The 23,978-nt window shown below is 39.7% G+C and overlaps 1 protein-coding gene across 1 annotated transcript in view; it reads left to right on the top strand.

The window, feature by feature from the left end:
* The window catches only part of Daam1 (dishevelled associated activator of morphogenesis 1), a 166,822-nt gene that overhangs the window by 62,801 nt on the left and 80,043 nt on the right, over positions 1-23,978 (top strand). The window contains exon 2 of the mRNA XM_071607998.1: positions 5,685-5,904. Coding sequence (XP_071464099.1) covers positions 5,722-5,904 — 183 coding nt within the window. The 5' untranslated portion in view covers positions 5,685-5,721. The remainder of the gene's footprint in view (positions 1-5,684; positions 5,905-23,978) is intronic.

The raw sequence follows: 23,978 nt of genomic DNA, 5'->3' as shown, positions 1-23,978 counted from the left end.
TCTCAAAGACATGCCATCATCTGTAGTCTAGGATGGGTTTAATCAGGGATCTTTTATTTGTGGTTCCATGGAGAAGCCAGCATAAAAACTTGGCCTTTGGGCTTTACCAAGTCTTTTAAATACAAATTGCCTGTCAGTCAAAATTTGGGTCCTTATTAAAATGATTTCAGTTAGATTCTTGACTGTAATAGGCTCTATATCTTATTACCCACTTTAGAAACTAGCCAACACCTTCATGTTCTTTTCTTTATAGAACTGTTGGCATTTTCTTTCTAAGACTCAGAGAATGTTTTGGATTGATTTTTAGATAATTTCCCTGTCCCTCCTCAGTACAACCAGGATGTAATGTACTTTGAGTTTATGTGAAACAACTTGCAAAATGCAAAAGAAAAACTATTGCTGTTCTTTATTTATTTTCCAAATACTTTGGCTATACTCTTGTATGTGAGGCACTAAGAAACATAGACTGTAGGCACTTTTCCTTATGGAGCTGACTCTTCAAGAAGGGAAGAAAGACCCAGGTCTCAAATTGCTGTAACTGTTGGTTCTGCATCATGGGGGTCATAAAATACTAAGAGAGCCCAGACCATGTCTAGTTGGGTAGGTTAGCAAGTCTGTCTGGAAGAATGACTTAGAATGAAGTTGAAAGCTGAGCTTGGACTATAGCCTACTTGCACATGTTAGCCTACTTGATTTTCTTGCCTTCATCTCCCTGCATTGTGAACTCTTCCCCCCTACCCTGTCACACTCACACACTCAGTGATGCTGACCTTGTCCTGAGCAATCTCTCTTCAGTTAATTGACAATAAGACATGCAGGGCATTGGCCTAGCTTCTGAATGGTATGTGGTATCTGCCCTGAGGACTTATACCGGAGACAAACATTAGCAGTTATATTTTAATGAGATAAGTCTCAACTCGCAGGACCCAGTGTACATCAGTGCTATTGCTGCCAACCTGTACTGGGTTAAAGAATTGAGAGCAAGCACTTAGAGAAATCTTTATAACAATTTAACATTGTTGAGGTATTTGTACTATATTTTATAAAAATATCCATTTATAACAGATTAAATGGGAAACAACTAGTCCTTTACCACAGTTTATAGTTTGAGAAACTGGTGTATAGATCACCATAACCTTGATTTTTTTTTTTTTTTTTTTTTTTGGTGGTACTAAAGATCCCCAGGGCTTCATGCATGCTAGGCAAGCACTCTACCACTAAGCCACATTCCTGGCCAATGAAAAAAATTTTTTGGAATATCTCATCTAATTTATAAATTGTGAAAGTAGTATGCCTTCATTGTGATAACTTGGAAAGAACAGAGAGGTTTTTTTTTTTTCTTTTTTATAATAAGCAAAAAAAAAAAAAAAGTTAATGTACACAATCTGTCACAGAATTACTTGCTGCTCACGTTTTTCTCATTCTTCTTTCCTGGTTATATATGTGAATTTTTTTCTTATAAGAATGGTCTATTACATAACCTATTTTTAATTTTTTATGTGGTGATTTTTTGTACTAGTTAAATATTCTTTTATAAAGGGCCGGTTAGTGGTCTATCACCTAGTTGTATGATAATTTATTTATTTATGTACCTTTTCGTAGAGTTCTGTATTACTAGCACTTACTTTGTGATCTCATTTGCTATTTCAGATCATGCCTTAAAAGTTTTTTGTGTAGACATCTTTGATAGTCTACACAAAAAGAGAATATATTTTCACATGTAGAAATACTAGGTCAAAATGTGGACTATTTTAAGGCTTTGATAAATTGTCCTTCAGAAATGTTGAACCAAATTTCAGCTACTGCAGGCAGTGGATGTATCTCACTGCACCAAGTACTCTTGGGATTGGTTCTTTCAGGTGGGAAGATATTGAAAGACAAAGACAAGGACAGGAAAGAATGAGGGGAGCACTTGGGTATAAGAAGAGAAGAGCACAGATGTTATGGGACATGGAAAATGAGAAAAGTATAGGATATTTTTAAGGAAAGAGAAAAGATGAAAAAGTTAAGCTAAAATCCAATTCACTGGGGCACAGAAAGCTAGTTTAGAACGGTACTGGGCATACCATTGGATCTTGAGTAGGAGAAGAGAGTCCAGGGCTCAGCTGTGGGAAGACAGGGCACACAGTGCAGTCTGTATCATACCTCTCAATCCTCATTCTCGCCATGCTCTGCCCACCTCTTGCCTTTTGTATGGTTCCCTCTGTCTAAGCGCCCTGCTTTCCATGTTCTACCGAAACTCCACTCATCCATCAGGGACTATTTCCCAGTTCTTGCCTAGGTGCTTCCTGCTCGTTTACCTAGCACTCACAGGTAGGACATGTCCTGTTACCTTTGTTATAATGACTTGGTGTACTACTATCTCCACCAATAAGGGACTCATTACTCTTCAGTGCCTACCATCGTGTCTAGTAAATAGTATTCATACACACTTGCCGAAGGAATCCCAAGTACTTCCTATGTCCTGTATAACCTTGTACACATACGTGCACCCCAGGCCAAGAGATGTATGTTCCAACAGAGTGGGACGGTAGATGTCTCTGCTCAGTCTTTATTTCAGTGCCAGTTAGAGCATCACACAGGACTCCATGATGGAAGCCCTGCTCTTAGCCTTCTCATCCCAGAGAATTCCAGGTGCCAACTTTCAGAGTGAGCAGAAGGCCTGACTCTAGTAGTGTTTACAAGTCATAGTTGTTTATGAGAACTTTTAATTGTAATATTAATTATGAAATCAAGAAATTGGTGACAGGTTTTAGACTTGGGGTTTGGAAGATGCCATATGTCGATGGGTAGAGTTTTACTTTTAAAACTTAAGAACAAAAACTCTTCTCAACTACCCATTATTAAATGTTGACACATTTTAGTCTCTCTTCTGTGTATAGACTTTTATTTTTAAGTATGTAAATAATGTATGAATATATTATTCTTTAAAAGCTCAAAATCTTATAAGTAAAACTTAAGACTCCTTTGACTTTCATCTCATACCCCATAATCTTTAAAATTTTTTGAAGTAGAACCTTTTAAAAATGATATTATAAATTTAAGTCCAATATTCATTCATTAAATATATAAGTATCTATATCCTATGTGCTGGGGACAAGCAGTGAGCAATATATTAAAGGCCCTTACTTGCATGAAATAATCAAATAAGATAACTTCAAATAGTGGCCACTGCCACTCTTTATCATAACACAGGATAAAAGAATAATGAATAGGGTATGGAAAGATTACTACTACTTTGGGGTGGTGGGCGATGACCTCTTAGAGAAAATGATGAGGCTTAGTGATGAGAAGCATCAGCCATGATCAGATGTGAGCCTGGACATGCCAGTCACGGACACTGTTGGTGCAAAGACTGTGAGGCCATCATGGCCCATGTGGTTGAGGTGCAATGACTCAGGAAGAGTGCTGCGTGGTAGGTAGAAAGGCAGGCAGGGGACAGATTGTGGTGGCCCTGGGGGCTTTTGCATACTCTTCTAATGGTAATTGATAGTCAGAGGAGATTTGTATAAAATAGTTGATACATAATATTTTAATACCCAAAGTAGATGAAAGCAGAGCTGCTGGGATTAAGCTTAAGTGAAAAGCCCGGATTGGCGTCTTCCAGATAGGAGGTGCTTGGAGTACCTTAGCCTGATAGTTTGGATACTTTATGCCTGGGACATTTCTAACAGGTAACTTGGTCTGAAGACAACACAGCCAGGGACTCTATCCCCATTTCTCCCTATCCCAGACACTGGGTGTCTTCCTTAATCTACCCTAAGCTTCTCCCTGTTGGCTTCCACCTTGGGGGTGCCACACCTCTGATCCTGTGTAGCAGGATCTGAAATCAATTCCAGGATAGATGTGGACCTCTGCTTCCCCCTTAGGTCTTTCCTTGCCTTCCAGGAAGTGCCCACAGTAGTGTTAGCCCTGTCTGTGAGGACACGCTCTGGTGGGTAGTGATTGTCAGCATGGTGACATTAACTGCATCTCTGGCAGGCAGTGCTCTGTGCTCTGAGGGGTGCTCAGCCTTCCTGGTAGATTCTTCCCCAGCGAGGTAACTTGTCCACAACTCTGAGAAATGAGTGCAATCAAGACCCAGCCACAGCTGCTTTCTACTCAGGAGAGGCTATTGCTGACTGTGACTCCTGTTGCTTGTGGGATGATTCCAGACTCATCAGCCCCACTGTTTAGTCTGTCTCTCTGCTGTTTCTCCAGGGAACTTCTGCCTTTGCTGTGCCAGCTTCCCTGCCAGAGGTGTTTTTCTCCTCCTCTGCTCTTTCTAGCCCTTAAAGAGACAATTCTCCTTCAACATTTTTTTTATTAACCCTGTTTCTTTTTAAAAAATAAAAATCTATAAAAATTAAACACAAATAATGCTCATTATTGAAACTATAGCATGAAAAGAATGTCCCCTTTCTTGCCTTTTCCCAGTTCTGTCCCTCTCAGAGTTGGAATTTGCTGTGTACCTTTCCAAACTCTTTGTTATGCATTTACATGTAAATGTTAGTGTGGGTTTTTTAAAATTTGTTTTTATGAGATTGTTTTCAAAAATATTCTCTGGCATCATGCTGAGGACATTATTCTTCTTTGACTTGCTTTTTCATTTGATGGTATCACTTAGAAAGGCAATATTTGTAGTAGTAGCATAAAACAAACAAACAAACAAAAACCCTTTGTATTCATTTAAAACATTTTGGGGGTAAAAATTCAAAAGGCTGTAATGTGAAAGAAATTCTTTTCCAACTTTCTTCCATTTTTTTTTAATTTGGGGGGTTACTGTTGTTAATACTTTGTTGTATAGATTTATTAATACAAACACTTTCTTTAAAACAGGTAATCCTATAATATATAGTATGTGTACTATATGGGATCTAGAACATTTTTCCTTATCTACATATATGGATGCCTCGTTCTTTTCAGTGAATGAGTAGTGTTCTTTTGGGTGAATGTATTATTTAGCCATTTTCTTATTGGTGAACTCATTCCATCTTTTCTATTTGAAAAATTCTGACACTTTTGGCTCATATTAAGTCCCTTTGGTTTTGACATGAATTGAAATTATTCAACATGATCAGCATTTATTGAATGGCTCCTTTTTTCCTGGCACTGGACAGGGCTTTAGGGCCACAAAGTACTTTAATGCACGATGCCTCCTGCCCGCTTTGGGTTACCGTGGTTTAACAGGATCTTCACATGCTTGAAGAACGAGATTGTGACACATGTCAGACTGGCTTCCTCCATTATTCCTTAGCATATAGATGGTATTATTAATTCCACCTAGGGAAGGGAAGGGAAGGGAGAAATTGGAATTGGATTTTAAAGAATGAATGAGATCTCCTGGGGGGAAGGAAGAAAAAGTCATTTTTTACAGGGAGAATAATATGAACAAAATAGATTGCAGGAAAAGGAACGTGATGTACAAAAAATGGCCAGTGGCTCTGTGTGGTTAGAGCATGTTGTGGGTGGAGTGGGTGACGTTGCTTGTTTGCTCAGCAGTTGATCACAGCAAACACTTGGCAAGTGAATAGAAGGATATGGGCTCTCTGCCCAGTTAGACTCCCAGCCTTCTTGGGACCACCCTCTGTTTCCTGAAGGGTCCACACGTTGCTGCCAGCACAGGGGGCTCTTGAATTGGTCTAACTTTTCAAAATGTTCTTTGTCTCTTGCAGTCTTAACCATGTCATGTCCTCTCTTCACAGAGTTTAGTCATATCCAGAAAGAGCACAGAGTTTAGCCATGGCTCCCAGGAAGAGAAGTGGACGGGGGATTTCATTCATCTTTTGCTGTTTCCGAAATAATGACCACCCAGAAATCACATATCGACTGCGAAATGATAGCAATTTTGCGCTTCAGACCATGGAGCCAGCATTGCCCATGCCCCCTGTGGAGGAGCTGGACGTCATGTTCAGCGAACTTGTGGTGAGTCCTAGATTTCTATGCATTGGAGGGAGCCAGGGAGGGAGAAGAGGAGGGGGTATGAATGGGTTCTTTTGGTTTGCCATGTACTTCCTTTTCCACTGAAATGGCCCTAGTCCTCTCTGTATGCCTGCACCTTCATAGTCAGCAATGAGCTGTGGAGAAGGAGGAGGTAGAGGGTGGCATTACTACATCCAAGTACTTGCTCTTCCTAATTCCTCCTCATCCCACCGAGTCTGTACTTGCGTATATAAATAATTCCTTCATGTACTTCACACCTTCTGGGATTCCCCGCTGCTCCTATACCCCCACTTCCAACGCGTAGTATTAATGTCTTGTTAAAAACTAGTTGTTCTTCCCAACTTGTCCTTGATCCTTTGTGAGAGACATTATTACTTAAGCACTGTATCATTATTTAGCCTAATGATAGGATTGGAATAATAACTGTTGTGGGAAACTTTTTATAGATGCTATCATAGTTGGAACACACTCTCCTCAAATGAGGTGATGTGTCAAGTGTGGGACCCATTTATGTAGAGATGAGAGTGGACTCTTCAGCTTCACTTTCAGGCATTGCAGAGGACACTATGGCATAGTTTAAGGGGGACTGATATGGGGATTAGGGAGACCCTGGCTCTAACTTATCTGCATAGATATAGAAAAATCATGTTATTTTTCTAAGCCCATTTTATGGAAAGTGGAGAAAATAGTACTCCCTCCTAGGTTTGATGTAATGTTTAAATGAGAACTATGCACAGTGGAGAGTAGCCCAGTGTCTGGCTCTGGAAAGTGCTTAGTAAAATGTTATAAGGGTACCATATCCTCTCCAGTCACTACTGATGTTTTGTAATGGAGTCAGTCCTAATCAGACTTAGATTGTTCAACAGTCCCAGACAGTGCTAGCATTTTGCATGACTCTTAGGTTAAGTAAGTGAGCTCTGTCACTGCCTTCCGTAGGTGATATGGGAACTGATCATATGTCGCTCCAGCTCTTACAGACCAGAATTCACTTATAAAACAAAAGGAGAAGTCAATTTGAGAGAGTTTTTGAGTTCTGGTCTCCTGACCAGAGTAATGGGTCTATTTCCAACCAGAATTGGTTTAAATAAAGAAGAGATGACTCGTGACAGTATGTTTGTACTTTATGATGTTGAATATTTTCATTGTTTAAGGAATCTGTCCCCTCTCCCTTCTCTATCCATCGCAGAACTTTATTCTAGGTTATCAATGAGGAGGTCAAAATAGAAAGTTAGAATTTGCCCCCACAGACCTGACAATTTCAGTAGCAAGGGGACCAATGATGAAGAAGGTGTAGTGCCACCAAAGGAGTAAGCACGACACCTCTACACAGATTGTGTGCATGTCTGTTATGTAGGACAAGGTGATGAGGTGGAGGAGACTACGTGGAGGTGAGCTGTCAGCAGGAGTCAAAAACGAGACAAGTGCAGGGGATCCATGTTACTAGCTGTCTCCATCATCTTTAAGGAGTTCTGTGTTAGTAGCAAAACCTCTGTGGTTACAACAGCAAAGTCTCTTACTAATGCTGTAAATTCTCCTTGTGCCAGCTGTGGTTCTGTTCCTTGCCATCTTCTATCCAAGAGGAATGACAGAGATGTCAACCTAGACCTACTAGTGAGCTCCAAGTGTATGCTTGAAAGTAACATGTCTTTGTGCCCTCATTTCATTGCCAATAGAGCTCACATAGCCACACTTGACTACACAGGTGTCTTCCTGCAGGGACTAACACCACAGGTCACATGGCCAAGCCTGAGGTCATTGGGGTGGGTGGAGAACACATAGTCCTCTCCCAGGGAGGGGCAGTGAATCACCTATTATGAAGGCAGTCAAGGAGGACATCAGAATGCATTTACAGGGTTTTTAAAATTTCTTACTCAAAGTACTTTAAAATTGAAAGTCAACCTAAGGAGATGGTATGGCTCATAGCTGAAGACATCCTCAGAGGCACTGGAGCCAGTGGGTATCCCATGTCCATTTCAGTCACATTCAGTTGGCTCCCAAAATGAGACCAAAGCAGGAGCCCATGCGGTGGCAGATCCCTGTTACTTCTTTATAAAGGAGAAGAGTCCATTCTCTATTCCTTACTGATGTCTCTATTCTGTGTGAAAATTGCCTACAGCTGTTAGTTGTTAAAAACCCAATGCCAAACCAGAACTTTGAGCCAAACCATTGGAAAACAAATTATCTTGAGGTTTGTATCTGTCCTGGTGAGTGACGATGGATTTTTGTCTAGTCCTGACTTTAGGGACTTAGACCACAAATCCTTCCAACTGCCAGGGGGAGGCTTGGGGCAAGAGAGGTGAGCTCAAAACCACTGGACACTCCTGCTCTGGGTTCCACTGAGCAGTTGAGGGAGCAAGGCTGCCTCTTCCCACATACAGGAGAGGGAGTGGTGGCAAAGAGTGCCAGGGCTCTGGAGTCTGACGGCTCTTCTTGCTGCCAGCTCTTCAGCCTAGGGAGATTTCCTTCAAGGTGGGCTCTGTTTGAATCTAAGCTTGTTTCTTTGCCTATAATATGGGGGCAATACTACCTCTGATAGGATTGGTGTGAAGATTAAAGAAGATAACTTCTTTAAAAAGGCTGGCACCTAACAGATACATTATTCCCTACATCCCAGTCCAGCAGGAGGGATGAGAGAGATGTTGTTGTTTGTTTTTCTGGGCACAACACTCTAGGCAAATGCCGCATGTTTTTCCTTTTCTTTAAAGCAAATCTTCTTGCTGTGAATGGGCCACTGTGGGACCTGGCTTGCAGGCTGCTTCACCTCTGCTTTTGTTGGAAAACCTCTCATCAGAGCCAGCTATTGTAAGCTGGTTTCCTATGCCTCCTCTGATGAGTCACTCATGACATTTGTAAAAAGTGATAGCAAATGGATTTCTTTCAGAAGTGCTTACTGCAACCTTATCATTTCATTAAAAGAGTAAGCCTGGTTAGGAAGTCGGCCATGTGAGAATCTTCTTAGAAAGGGAGCCAGTTCTTTAGCAGGCTCCCTGCCACAGCAGGGGAACCAGAATTCACAGTCACAAGATGCAGTGGTTTCTGGGGGTCCTAGTTCCACATCCTGCCTGTCTTTTAAATTAACAGCTTTATGGAGACATGATTGATATACATGGAATCTACCTATTTAAACTGTGCAATTCAGGGGCTTTCAGTGTATTCACATAATTGTGTATTCATCCTCAAAATCAATTTTAAGACATTTTCATCATCCTAAAAAATAACCATCATGTCCATAAACCTTCACTCCCCATTGATCCCCAACCCCATCATCCCCTGGCAACTACCAATCTCTTTTCTGTCTCTGGTAATTTGGAGACAATTCATATGAATGGAATCATGCAATAAATGGTCCTTTGTGACTGTCTTCTTAGCATCATTTTTTCATGGTTCGTTCATTGTAGCATGTAGCAGTACCTCATTTCTTTTTATTACCAAATAGCATTCATTGTATGGACATACCACATTTTTAAATCCTTTAGGCATTGATGGACATTTGGGGTTTTGTCAGTCTTTGATTATTATGAATAATTCTGCTGCAAACATTCACGTAAACGTCTTTGCATGGAAATATGTTTTTAGTTCGTGTGGTCATATTCCTAGGAGTGGAATTGCTGGTCCTTAGGAATTCTATGTTTAACTGTTGAGAACTGTCAGACTGTCCCAAAGTAGCTGTAGCATCTTACATTTACCCCAGCAACATGGACATTTAACCCACTAAGCTATATCTCCAACCCTTTTTTCTTTTTTATTTTGAGGCAGAGTCTCACTAAGTTGCTTAAGGCCTCACTAAGTTGCTGAGGCTGGTCTTGAATTTGCCATCCTCCTGTCTCAGCCTCCTGAGCTGCTGGGATTACAGGCAGGCACCACAGTGCCCAGCAGCACTTGTTCTTATTTATTCCTTTTTAATTGATTAACCAGCTGCATTTCAAGCTGCTTAATAGCTCCTAAAGGACTAAAGACATATAATGTAGGGATTACTTTTTTTGTGTGTGAGTTTTCAGATAGAAATAAAGTGTCCTGCTAAGAAATACTAAATTATTTGGAATATTTACAAATAAAACATTGAGTATCTGAATAATCTCTGCTGGCCATACATTTTATGCCTTTTGATTATTAATTCTTTTCTTTCTGTATTCTCTATCCTGCCTCCTCCTCCCCTCTCTACTTCTTCCTCTTTGCTTTGTGCCTTAGTCAAAATAAAGAACAATCTGAAGCTGATTCTTTAAAATAAGATTCACTATTTTCTTTCCTTTATCAGAAGCACTGAAAGGTCTTAGGTTATCCCAGCCAACATATTTGAAGAGTCCTAGGCTTGACAACAGTCTAAATTGTCCTCATTAAGTAACTTTTTGCATCTCAACATTAGTAGTAGCAGATTTCCTTTTGGGCGAACAGAGGGATATGTCATTTGTTGACTGACTGTTTTGATGTGGATGCATGGTAAGTGCCTGCCTATGCTAGATCCTGAGCAAACCAGACACAGTTCTTGATGACACTGTGGAGTTGAAGATAGTAGAGAAGACAGGCACCTATATATGCAGTCTCATCAACTGTGATCCAGTGCTATGAGCGGGTCTGCTCAAGCAGGACATTTTGTTAGGGAAGAGTCTTTATTCCCCTTTTTTCATGAGGAGAGAGTTTTACTGGAATAACACTCCAGGCCTCTCTTCCAGCTCCTACTTTTCTTTGTGGAACTCAGTTCCTCCACCTTTCTGTTTTGCTACAAGTCCACCTGATTTCAGAAAACACAGTCTTTGACCCTTAATGTTATACATTCCACACTAACGATCCTCCTCAAAAAGTTCTGCAGTTGTCTGGCCATCCCTGCAACTAGTGGGTGAGTGTCTAATTCAGCGTTGAAATCTTCATTTTGTCTGTAGATGAAAGTTTTCGGGTTCTCCAATGCAGCTTTCATGAGTGAGAGAAAGGTATTTTGATTTCCATTTGCTTGATTCCTTAGCTTAGCTCTCTGGTAATTCCAGACGTGCTGAGGAAGGAAGGTGCTGTTTCCTGACACTCAGTCCTATCGCTTTCTGTCTAGTGTGAAGGTTCTTAGAAGGCCTCCTGGGGGAAGTGACATTGAATATGAAACATGAAAAGTAAAGAGTTATTATCTCAGCAAGGAGGAGAGAAGAGAGTGTTACAGACAGTGAGAACAGGATGTATAAATGCTGGGAGGTAAGAGAGAAAGCATGGAAGACTCAAGGAACTGAATGAGGTTCAGTTTAGATGGAGCCTCAAAATAGGAGGCAGGGAGGATTGGGAATCCAAGCCTGGAAAAGGCAGATTGGTCCTGGTTGGATTGTTTGTTGAAATATATATCTCGAATTCTTCCTTGAACCAGAGGAGAACACCTCTGCTTTCTTACAGGTTTTCCCAGTGAACTGGATAAAGCGTAGTACAACAAAACATTTTGTTACTTGGCTACATTTATAAAAACAGCCATTGCTCTCCATAACCTCTGTGAGGTGTTGGTAATTTAACCATGGTATCAGGTTTCACTGAGTAGATTCTGAATATGTTTCCCTTTAAGTTCAGTTGTTGAGCCTTATTCTGACAACAACACACCTCCTCTGGCTATTTTAATTTTGAAATAGAAAGGAGAGGGAAATACTAGGAGCCCCCTACTGCTCTTTTCTGGAGTATATCCCCAGGGTTGAGGGTTTCCTGCAGAATCTCCAACAGCAGCAGAGGTGTTGGAGTTGGTATCCTCCTTAAGGTTTCTGCTTCTGTCACCCTCAGCTCTTTTGCCCTGTGAAATGGCCGCAAAGTCCAACTGCATTTCCTGTGTGAGATTCTAGAGGAGAAATTCAGATTTAAAACAAAGTCTGGTTATTATTTTTGAAGTGTATTATAGTAAATCTCACCTCTTATAGCTCACATGTTGTACATTTAGAATCTGTTTCATGGACTTTTTAAAGGAAAGCTTTCATTTATAATACAGCACTGTGAATTTATAGCTAGTTGAAAATGTATGCAGCAAGAGCCCATGCCTCTCTAATCCTGAAATGTTACCAATTCCATTTTTTACTGTTTTCTGGTTCATCTGTCTTCTTTCAAGTCCTATTTTTATTCTTCCATTTATTTGGCCAACGGTTCAAATGATTTAAGATGATACCTAGTATTGTGCCTTCTAGGAAACGTAAAACATTTTAAAGAAATATGTTGAGAAATCCATTACTGGTCACAAAACCACCCTTTGTACTCCCGAGGGTTGTCAGAGTTAAAATCCAAACGAAAAGATAGTGATGTTGGATACAGTAGGGTAAGAAAATGTGTCTTCACTATAATTATATATAAATATAATTGGTATTGGCCAATTTCATTAAGTTCTGAGGACATTCTCAACATTAAGTAACAAGCACAGAATCTGGGAAACCAAGATAGTAAGAATGGGCGAGAATTTAGTTGATAGATCAGATTTAGATGAGTTCATAGTCACTGTGCCAAATACATTCACTTGGGAACTCACATCAGTAATCTCTTCATTTTTCAATATACTCTGAAGTCACATTGGTATGAAAGGAGCAACAGGAATCCAACTCAGACTTAAGAAATACCGATGTACAAATTTTGCCCCATCAGCCGTGGGAATCATTACCTCTTTTCTCAGACGGATGACATAATTTCTTTTCCATTACTAGAGATATTTTAAGCTTGCTTTCATAATAAAATTCTTTCATTGTCACCAGAATCAATGAAAAGTTTCATCGTATTTTATTTCTTTATTTTTAAAACTTGCCTTTTACACTAAGACCATGACTAAGAATAGAGTTCCTCAGAGGCACTGTTCTGTTCCCTGTCTCCAAGAAAGACAAAAAAATTGGGTAGTAGGAACATTTAATTTTAAACTGATAGAAGAAAAAAAAATACTGGTAAGGAGACATAGTTTTAATTTATTGTTTCTTAATTAGAGTGTAAAATCTTGCTTGATAATTAAGCAGAGAAAACCAGACTGTAAAGACTTCAAAGACATATCTAGAATAGTTTCAGAGTACCCTGTTGTCTGGAAGCCAAAAATCAGACTCTAATGAAGGAATTGATATTAAAATGGGTCTGTTTCCATGAGGTTTGTTTTCGTTTGACAAACCTCTAAATGTCAAAAGAGAAAATTCTGTGTGGCTGATAGACACAACTAGTTGACAGAAGAAAAAGGTATTGAGTGGATCTTCCCTTGACACTACAGCCTATATGGATGAGCCAACTTGATGAATTCATAGAAAAATGCTTAGGACAGTGTGAAAATATGCAGTATATCACAAAGGGAAGTGGGAATATAGATATGGGCTTAAATGTGTTAAAATTCCTGTGTAGTAAATGTGAACTGCTGCCAAAATACAATCGATTTAAAGGTGTCAAAAAATGATCTTAAGTCCAGAACTTGATAGATAAATTATTCTGGCCCTGAGAATAGCAGACAGTTTGTGATACTGATGTTGATGTAAGTGGTTTTGGTCACCTCTATCTGTTGTGCTTTTGAATAGAACATTGCATTTCTTCTGAGAATCAAAGTAGGATTGGTAGCAGATTTTCATGCCAGTGGACATTACACATTTCTTTGTACTGGCTGAAGCCCCTACTCTCTGCTTGTAAGACTGTAAGACGGTTGAGACGGGCTTGAAAGTTTCCTTCTAGTCTTCTGATTCACTAAGAGTAGCCACTAAAGCCTAAGGTAAATCTCTTCCTTGTAGTCTCAAATTTGTATTTTATTTCATGAAGATCATTAAAAGCTTTTTTCCTACAGGCTGTTAAATTTGGATTTTGACTTCATGTTAGATACATTGTTATCAATCTAGTTATTACTTATTTCTGGATTTTTCTTAGTATCAAATCAAAGGAATTTGAAATGGCGGACCATGAAGAGACAGAGGAAAGAAACAGGAAAATGTTCTTTTTACATGGAAGTAGTGCAAAGCCACGTCTGAATTTATTATACTAATAATGGTTATGAATCCCCTTGGATGTGATATTTTCCATTTATATGAATCCTAAAGAGACCCAAATTGTATGGACCTACTTATCTTTAGCTACAATTTAAAACCTGATTATTTAACTTAGTCCCAGGTGTAAATTACACAAAGTCAAATATATTGTATTAACCTGCCCACTCCCTTTAAGTCCCATATATAAGCCATATAATATGATGTTCAAAGGTAGGGAGATTGATTGCTAAAAGTGGTGCTTAGGTAGGGTTTCAAGTGTAATTTTGAAAGTGTGTTTTAGTAATGGCTAGAAGGTTCTGGTAGTTGTTATGTTTTTACAAATTACTGTATATAAGAATATATCTTGGCACTCTGAGAATCATCTAACACCATCATTTGCTCTTACAAAACATATGCGACACGGCCTTTGGGTAAATGTCTAATACATGGATGGTATATTTGAGTTCTAAATTGTCTTTGAAAATTTTTACCTGCTGTGTTTGGAACCTCCCCAATACCCCCCTCAATTTCCAGAATTCCTTTGAAATTTCAAACTGTTTCTTAATGCCTATTATGAGAGGTCCGTGACTAATGACATCTTTTAGTTAGAATTTTCTGGCTCATGGATGAAGAGCTGGAATTTTTTTTTTGGGGGGGGGGGACTAGATCCCTAAAAAAGTCAAAAAGTTTTTTTCTTTTGCTCAGTTTTAAATGAATTTATTGGAAGCATCCTAAACTTGCTAGGTATTTATTTCATTACACATTATAAAACTTAGGAACCAAATTTAATCAAATGACTGAAAACTCACTTAGAATACACTATGGATTGTTTTCGGGAAAGATGGGCATATAGTAGATTTAGAAGGTGTCAGAAAATCCCTTTCCATCTTTTCAGCTGTCAGCTTGAGTTTATTTCCATGTAAATAACTCAACATGTGAAATCCACCATGAATATGCACCTTTGCATCTCAGAACAGAATGGCTCAAGTGTTATGCCTGGCATTTTCAGTCTCAGGGACTCCAGAGCCTAGAACAATACTTGGCCCAGAGTAGGTGCTCAATAAATGCTTGTGGTCTGAATGGATAGATGGATGGATGGATAACTAGTTACTGAAGCATAACACAGCAGGTGCTCAGTAAGCATTTTAATGAATGCATATGTGTGAATGGATTAATGACTGCTGAGTCCATCAGCATCTGGGTTTGTGTTTTGAATACTTCTTGAAGTAGTGTAATAGGTTTAGGCTGATCCTTGCACCCTCCCTACACCCCACTCACCTGTCATCCTTTTTAGTCATCTTCCTCATTGGGCTGTTATTTACTAGGGAAACACCAAAGTGTTCCCCGTGAAGGGTAGCAGATTAAAGGATAAGGATAATTAATAGCGCTTAAGAAAAATTTTCTACTCTTAAAAGTCTCTCTACCATTTATTGCGTGGTAAAGTAAATACATAGCTGCGCTGTGGGAAGAGACTCCTTGTGCTAGATTGTCTTTTGACCCAATTAAAGCTTAAAAGTGTCAGATAAGCTGCCAGCAAATCTCCTGAGGGTGTAGGAGGGGCCTGGACTAGGGAAAGCTGAGCTGTAGTGTGTGGTGGAGAAGGGGGCTGTGTGAACTGGGCCTCAGAGTTTCCCATTGAGCCTCAGGGTGCCTTACTCAGCTGGTTCTGTGACCCAGTAGACAAAGTCCCTCCATTTAGATAGGAAAACGCTGCTTAGAAATTCTGTTAAGCTTTGTTAACTGAAGTTGCCCTGGGTGAAAGACTAAAAACTGGAAATTTGGGTGGATGGATGGATATTAGGAGATGATTTTGATATGGACAACAGAGTTGTTTATTTTAGATGACTGGGAAACTCTGCTGGTATTTCAGATTAATTAAAAGAAAGTCACTCTGATGAATTTCTAGTTGAATAACAAAAGCTGAACAAGAAGTCTGCAGGTTTGGGCTGGGGATGTGGCTCAAGCGGTAGTGCGCTTGCCTGGCATGCATGCGGCCCGGGTTCGATCCTCAGCACCACAAACAAACAAAGATGTTGTGTCCGCTGAAAACTAAAAAATAAAATTAAAAAAAAAAAAAAAAAAAGAAGTCTGCAGGTTTAGCAGCAGACTTTGTCTAGAAAATGGAATATAGTTTGCATTGCCTACAATAAGGGAAAGAAAGGGAATAGTATAAGACACTAAACCCTCAGTAGTAAGAAGGTAATAACTATTTCTCCTAGTCAGCCTCTCTGCTTGTGGGATTTCTTACTTCTTATTTTTGTATCTAATGAAAACATGCCTGTCAGACAGAGACGATTGGCGTGTAGGTGGTGGTGAGTCAGGTTGTGGCATTCTGCATAATGACTAAGAATGTTGGCAGAGATCTTAGAGGCTGGAAACTTTCCAGGTTTGTTCTCTGTGTGTACACATCCCTTTTGAGGTTTAAAGCTCTCTGTTGTTTTCCATTTCTGGCTTTCCTGGCTGGTGAGGAGCAAGTAATAATTCACTGAATACACCTTTATTTAAACTGAGAAAAAGTCTTATCTAACTTTCAGATTTCTCACTACCACCATGGAAACAAGGTACCCATCTCAGGGTCATTGCAGTTAAAATTTAAAGAGTTGCGTTGGCAATTCCTGATTCCCAGATGTGATGGTGGTTTGCTTTGATGGGGCTGGATTTGCATAAGTTTAGTTAGATATTACAGTCTTATAATTATCAAAGTGTAATATTTCAATTTTAATTTTGCTACCAAAGTGTCACCCCCCCCCCAGCCCCCCCACCCCCCCACCCCCCGCCCAGTTCTCCATCTGCCTTGTCTGGCCTTTTCCTCTCCTCATTGTACTTGTCCCCATGACTGCTGATCTGAGGTCTGGTCACTGGCCTCTTCGGGGTTTGACCTATTTCTGGTACTGTGAAGTGGCAAGGGAGGATTCAATTCGGAGAGGGCACTGTTAATGGTGGTGTATCCCTGAGGTAAACCATAGGGGTGCAGCCTGCTGGGCCTGCAGGAAACTCCTGACTGGGGTTAGGCTAGGTGACTTGGGCCTGGTGGCTGCGGCAAATACCAGAAGTATCTAATTTGAAGGAGAAAAGTCAGACTTGTCTGAGTAATAATAGGGTTGGAAATTCTGCAAGCTCTTGACATTGAGTCAGATGGACGGTTAGCTTGTCAAGGACCATTAAAAAGCAAAACAAAAAGATGAAACCCAAGACACAAGCATACACAAAACAGTGAGTAGATGAGCAGGGGAATCCTGAGGGACTGTGGGCTTCTGTTTCTTTATTCTCCATTGGGCCCCATAACATTCAGTGTCCTGGTAACCTCTGTCTGTATGTGTATTTATATTATGTAAAGGGTTAGCTTCACTCGTCAGAAATAGAAATCCTGAATTGCTTAGAGATTTCTTGCTACCCAGAAACTTACCTTCCAGCTCACTGAAATTTATCAGTTTGGTCAATTTTCAAAGAATAAATGCTTTAAATATTGCTTTGGAGGGTTTACAAATAATGTCACATTTTAATGAGCTAAAATCTCTAAAAGCAGTTTTTTGTTACAAAGCGTTAATCTTTCTACTCATTCAAGACCCTTATTGTATATTCTTTCAAAATTCCTTCCCTTGTTTTATCTACCAAATCAATCCATTTCCTTAGATTGATTTGTGCTGTGCCAATTGTTTTCTGATTTATGTAGGTTTCTCTATAGAGCTGCCTGCTTGCTCCAGAGTGGTGGACGGGTGGGATTTGTTTGTGCAGAAGCTTTTCACAGTGGGGCTTAATAATGTGCTTTGTTAGGGGTGAGGCCTAGACTGTAGTTCCCACCGCTGGGTTTCCCTCAGAGGTCCTGTCTTCTTATAATAGTAAAAATGTCTTTTCTCCAAAATATCTTAGCCGCATAAAGTACACATTTTATAAATATATAAAAGTATAATTAATATCTTCTCCAAAAGGAGCCCGTACGGTTCTGTCTGTTGGTTCCAGTTTTCATGAAACTTGAGCTTTCTGTGGCAGGAATGAGGCTTAGTGCACGGTTTCTCCTCTCATCACTTGCTAAATCATGTCCTTTAAATGATTCTCAAAACTTGAGCCAGAAAGAATAATATAGCAAAGAAGAAAGAGTCTATAACCAGTGCTCCTCTGTGTGCTTCCTGGGTCTCAGCTGATGACCTTTGGCTGTTGATTTTGGTGGAAAGCTTGGCTGTTGACACACAAGGAAGCAAGGAAGCCAGTGCTCCTCTGCGGTGCCTCCTCCTTCATACACTTCAGTTTCTCCTCTAAGCCAACTCCTTGATTTACCTACATTTTCAACCAGAATTTGATTTTCTTACTACAAACAAGACTATTTTCTCTGCCTGATCTACGTAGGAATTGTTTGTTTTCCTGGAGCATCATTAAGCAGATGAGAGAGAGAGAGAGAGAGAGGGAGGGAGGGAGGGAGAGAGAGAAAAATGAATATGAATGAGAATTGCTGGGAATGGAACCTAGTGCCAGGGAAGCACTCCAGCACTGAGCCACACCCCAACCCTGACTTGGTTTTTAACAGCTTTATTGACATATAAAGTGTACTTTATGGGTCATAGAATCCACCTATTATAAATGGAAGTTTGGGCTTCACAGTGGTGCTACTGTCACCACTAGAGCTTTTCCAGACTCACCTCCCCTGTGTCCATTTGATCATCTTCAGCCTTCCGCCTCCGACCAACACTGATCTTTCTGCCTCTGTACCGCTTACTTTATCTAAAAAATCCACATGTAGAGGTACTGTTTGAGATACGATGATCCTAATTGCTTTGTTTCCCCTGATTGCCTCTTTCAGTATTTTAATGATCAGAATGAAAAATCTCTTGTAACATTACTTTGAAGTAATTTTAGAGGTTAAAGAAACAAATCTGTCAAAGTGATTCTGAAATTAGTTTGTATCCCATTGTTTTTTCTCCTTCCTCTATTATCACCTGTGTTTTATTTTTCTCTGTATCCAGCAAGGAGAGCAAGTGACTGGAAAGGAGAGAAGGAAAAGCAGCCCACCTGTTTTATAACTAGAGCAGCACTTTATGTTATCCAGGAGTAGAATCTGTGGGATGGACAATAGATTCAAGCTTTTGGAAGCCAAAAGTAAAACTATATACAGCTTCTAGAAGAAACCATGGAATGTATTTTTTGGCCCATAAGTTACAAAGATTTAAGACTTAAAAGCACTAAGTCTGAAAGAAAAATCTTGATAAATTAGATTTCATTAAAAATATAACCACCTGGTGATCAAAATATACTCCTAACAAAATGAAAAGACAAGCCAGGCTAGTATTCTCAGTACATGTCTCTGACAAAGATGATATTTCCATAATCTTATAAAGAGTCCCTTTAAGTCAATAAAAATAAGATAAGCAATTTAATAAAAAATGGACAAAAGATTTGAATAGGTAACTTCATAAAAAGAACACATACAAATAGCCAATAAACATGTGGAAAGTTATAGTCAGTATCAGTTGTCCTCAGGAAAATGCAAAATAAAACTTCATAGAGGTTACACTTCCCATAAACTGATATTGCTAAAATTAAAAAGACATAGCAACAAATGTTGGTGAGAACGAGGAGTAACTGGAAATGCCATATTTTGCTGATGGGAATGCAAAATGGTACCATCAGTTTCTAAAGTGTTAAGTGCTACAACCACTTCAGTGTATGCTTTTGCCAAACTCAAAAATGGTGTGCTTAAGATCTGTACATTTCACTATAAGTACATTTTGTTTAAAAAAAGGAAAAAAAAAAGCATAGGTTTTAATCTTTAAAATACACTGATTACAATCACTGTATCTTACATCGTCCCTTTCTATGCTCCCTCCTTGCCGGCTTCCCTACCTTCCCCACTTTCTTCCTTCCTTACTGGTGTTGTTGGTGGTGTCTTTTTGTTTGTTTGTTTTTTTTGTTCCTGCTGTGTCAGAAGTTGTTTTAGGGACTGACAATTAGTGCAGAGATGAATAGAGCAAATTGAGTTCCTGTTTCACTGGAACAAGTTCATAGTGGGAGTCAGACTTGCCAGTAACATAATGGTAGCCCTGCTATATACCATATATACCATAAGGCACAAAGTTGCTACCCGTCCCAGGAAAGGAAGCATGGGCTACCTGTAGGGAATAGTGATTCCCTGGAAAAGCTTGGCTGAGTAGGATTGCTCCTTAGAAACAATGGGAAGGGACCTCTGGGAAAAGTTTCACAGGTTGTTGTCCACTTGTGATCCCAAATGCTGGAAGGTGCTACCCTCTATGGAATTTGGAATTTATCCTGAAAAGAAAGGAGCTGTGAAAGCTTTGTGTCATCTTGACTTCCTAACTAGAGGATAAATTCCTTGAAGGCAGGGTGTGTCGTTCATTTTTGTATTCTTTATAATGCCTGGTGTTGATCCTAGAATGGGCAGGACAGCCAGGAAGTGTTAATGGATCTCTTAAGGCTGTGTGATAGTCTCTTATAGTCTTACATTCTTGAATGAGTCACAGCTGAGATGTTTTGGAATGAAGGGGCGAGAGTCTTATTACATCCCGGACGTTGTGCCTAGGCACTCCCTAGATTAAATTATTGCCTAATTTGATCTGTCATACTTGCTCAGAATTCACCAGTGACTTTTGATTATTGCTCTGAGGATAAAAACCAAAGTTCGGAGTGGCTTTCACAGCCTCCATTCACTGTCTCCAGTGTTTTTTACCTCCTTAATTCCTGTTCATCTATAAACTGTCACTTTACCTTGCTGGGAAAGCCTTCATGATCCCATCTTTCCCACAACAATCAGGCTTTCAGAATCTTAGCATGTGATCATACTGTGATTATGTGATTTCCCTTCTGCCCTCCTGAGAAGATGATAGATTTTTGTCTGTCCTGTGCCTACATAATAATGCCTGGCATTTAGTTGGATACTCAACAAACAACTAACAATAACAACAACAAAATTTTGGTTGCAGGAATAAATCATTGAGAAAACTAACAGGAATATATTACTGTTTTGTCTTCAGATGAAGAAATTGAAGTTCAGAGGTTAAATCACTTGTCCAAGGTTGCATAAACAATAAGGGCAAGGCCTAGAACCCAGGGATGTCTGCCAACAAACCCTCCTTCTTTCACTCACAGACACAGAGCACATGGAGACTTTTCATGTCTGTATCAAAAATGACGTGATCCTGCCTATCTGCTGGTTGGTTGACAGAATGAACAGTGTGGTGATTAAGAACACGGGCTCTGTAACCGGACAGCCTGGACTCCTGTACCTTTTTCACTATCTGCTGGCTTTGGTGCCTTGCACACACTGCTCAATTTATGAAAAATGGGATAATATTATCCGCTTTAGAATTGATATGAGGACCAAAATATATGAATCTACATAAAACATTACTATTAAGCAAATAGAAACTGCTCGAAAATTGTTAGCTATTATGTATTATTAGTCTGTATTTATTCCTTTTTTTTTTTGGTGGTGCTGGGTATCAAAACAAGGGCCTTGCACGTGCTAGGCAAGCAGTCTACCACTGAGCCATACCTCAAGCCCTGTGTTCCTTACAGTTTCCTTACTATAACCCAAAATTACATCCAGAGACCCTATACCAATTTTTAATATTTTGTTTTACTTTTTAAAAATTTTCTTTTTGCCTGAAGCCAACTGCCCTTAAGTTGTATTTTATCTGTGTTCGATTTAAAATCGGTAATTTCTGTGTCTCAGCAGAAGTTGTCTACCTCTAACAGCAATGTCAAGTACTATTAATACCCTTTGCTGTGAATTTCTAGGCTTTAGGGTTCACACTTTTCTTCACACGTCTGCTCAGTTAGCAAAAACTGCTATCGTGTAGTAAAAGATGCATTATTAATTGTGCTGTTCTCTTCCCACAAATTGAACACCTTTTACCCCCAAACTAAGCAATATATAATTGAACCATTTGATTAACTGACTTGATTGTTGGGAAGTGATTTGTTACTCTTATTTCCCCCATTCTTCAATAGATGAGAGCAGGTGTGACTTGTAGGAAATTTAAAAAGGAAGAAAGGCAAGAAAATAATTACTTCAGATCTATAACAGTTGCCTGCCAAAATTCTAACATTTTAAACATGTTCCCTCATCATGGAATTTTTTGTAAAAACCCTTCATTCCTTTCCTAGTTATTCATTGTTGAAATTCTTAATAGCTAGTTTCTTATGGTTAGGATGTAATCGTGTGTGTGTGTGTGTGTGTGTGTGTGTGTGTGTGTGTGATTTAACTGTTTACCTTGCTCTTAAAAGAAAATAGCAACTCATTTGTGTTTACATGACAAGAGAAATATCTACAGTGCAGTTTCCGCCCTGTGCCAGGCATTACTACGTGTTTAGTTGATGTTGCTAATCTTTGTAAGAGAAATAATATGCCCATCCCGGAGAGGAGGAAATAGAGACTTTACAAGACTGAAAACTTCCCTGGGGAAGTTGGCATGCCTTAGCTCTGGAGGTGGAGGTGTTAATGAGATCTGGTGTACAGGGATAACTAGAAACAAGCCTAGCAAAGTAAGTTGGGTTATAAATGGAAGACCTCAAGAGTCAGGCTGAGGAATGGATAATTAGTTTTTCAGGTCCTGTGGAAGTAATGAAGTTTTTTTAACTGGGAGCATGAAACAGCACCGGTGCTCTGTTGACAGGGCAGTGATTCTAAAGTGTGGTCTCCAGACCCAGCAGCATCAGAAACACCTGGAAACTGAATAGTAATGTGTATGTACGTGGCTTCTCCCACCTGTTCAATCCTAGACACTCCACTTGTTGATGGTTTAAGAAGCACTCCTGGTGATTCGGTTTGAGAATTCTAGCAGTGCTGAGTAAAGATTGGAAAGGCAAGGAGGAGCAGTGGGAGGCCGTGCCAGAAGCCAAGGGAGAGGTTATTAGGGCATAAGTAAGTTCGGGTGACTTCACTGGGAATGAAACAGAGGGAAATAATAAGATTTTTCAAGGAAGATGTAATAGGACTTGATGACTAAATGGTGGTAGGAGTATAAGATACGAAGCCAGTATTCTGTGTCTGCATGTCCACACTGTGGGAGAGCTGCAGATAAACACAGAAGCCTCTTGGGGTGGGAACTTGTTCATACTCCTCAGGAATTGAGACCTTACTGTGCCTTAATTCATAGCTTTTAAGTTTTACCCACACCCACAAATTTACTACGCTTGACTAGATAACTTTCCCTATCAGAATGAAAAAGTACCAGCTGCTCAACATTGACTGTAGACTGAGCTCTTAGGAATTGCTAAGAACTTTTCTCTGCCTGGTTTATATTCGTTATCCTATTGTATTTCATTCGCTATGAATATCAGTAAATTGCCCTCCTTTACTATCCAGTCTAAGCTACACTCTCCTATAGTTAATGTTTCGAAACTCTGAACTGAGGAGCTAAGAGTCTAGACTCTGCAGTTAGACAGCTTGAAACCCAGCACCATCATTTACCAGGTATGTAGTCTTGAGCCAGTGACTTAATCTTCAGCCTTAATTTTACCCAGCTCTTTTACAATGGGATTATTATCACAGTGTGGATGTATAATAGAGAGTGGACCTCTTAGGGCCATTGTGAGAACTAAATGAGAAAATGTCCCACATGAAATGCTTAGGGAATGTTCATTGTGGTTTATGGTGATGACAATGTCACACTCTTCCCCAAAACGTCATTGGCTCATCTTGTTCAAGAGAATGAACTCTGTATTCCAGCACGTTAACCACTGAGCCACATTCCCCAATCCCTTTTTATATTTTATTTAGAGACAGGGTCTTACTGAGTTGCTTAGGGTCTCACTAAATTGCTGAGGCTGCCTGTGAACTCGCAGTCCTCCTGCTTCAGCCTACAGAGTCGCTGGGATTACAGCATGCACCAACATGCCTAGCTTATCTGATGGTCCTTTGCGTAACCCAGTGCTTCAACTAATCTGCCCATGGTGCCTCTAATGTACCAAGTTTGTTACAACAGCAAGGCCTTTTTCCTATGGCTTTGTTAGTATTTTGTCACTGTAACAAAAATACCTGAGAGTATTAACTTATAAAAAGAAAAGGTTCATTTTGGCTCACAGGTTTTGAGGCTACAGTTCATGATCTACTGGCTCCATTGTTTTGGGCCTGTGACAAGACAGCACTTTATTGCAGGAATGTGTGGCTGAGAAGAATCACTCACC

Source organism: Marmota flaviventris, chromosome 2 (assembly GCF_047511675.1).
Source record: "Marmota flaviventris isolate mMarFla1 chromosome 2, mMarFla1.hap1, whole genome shotgun sequence".
NCBI classification, from domain to species: Eukaryota; Metazoa; Chordata; class Mammalia; order Rodentia; family Sciuridae; genus Marmota; species Marmota flaviventris.
This window is presented reverse-complemented; position numbering and strand designations above follow the sequence as displayed.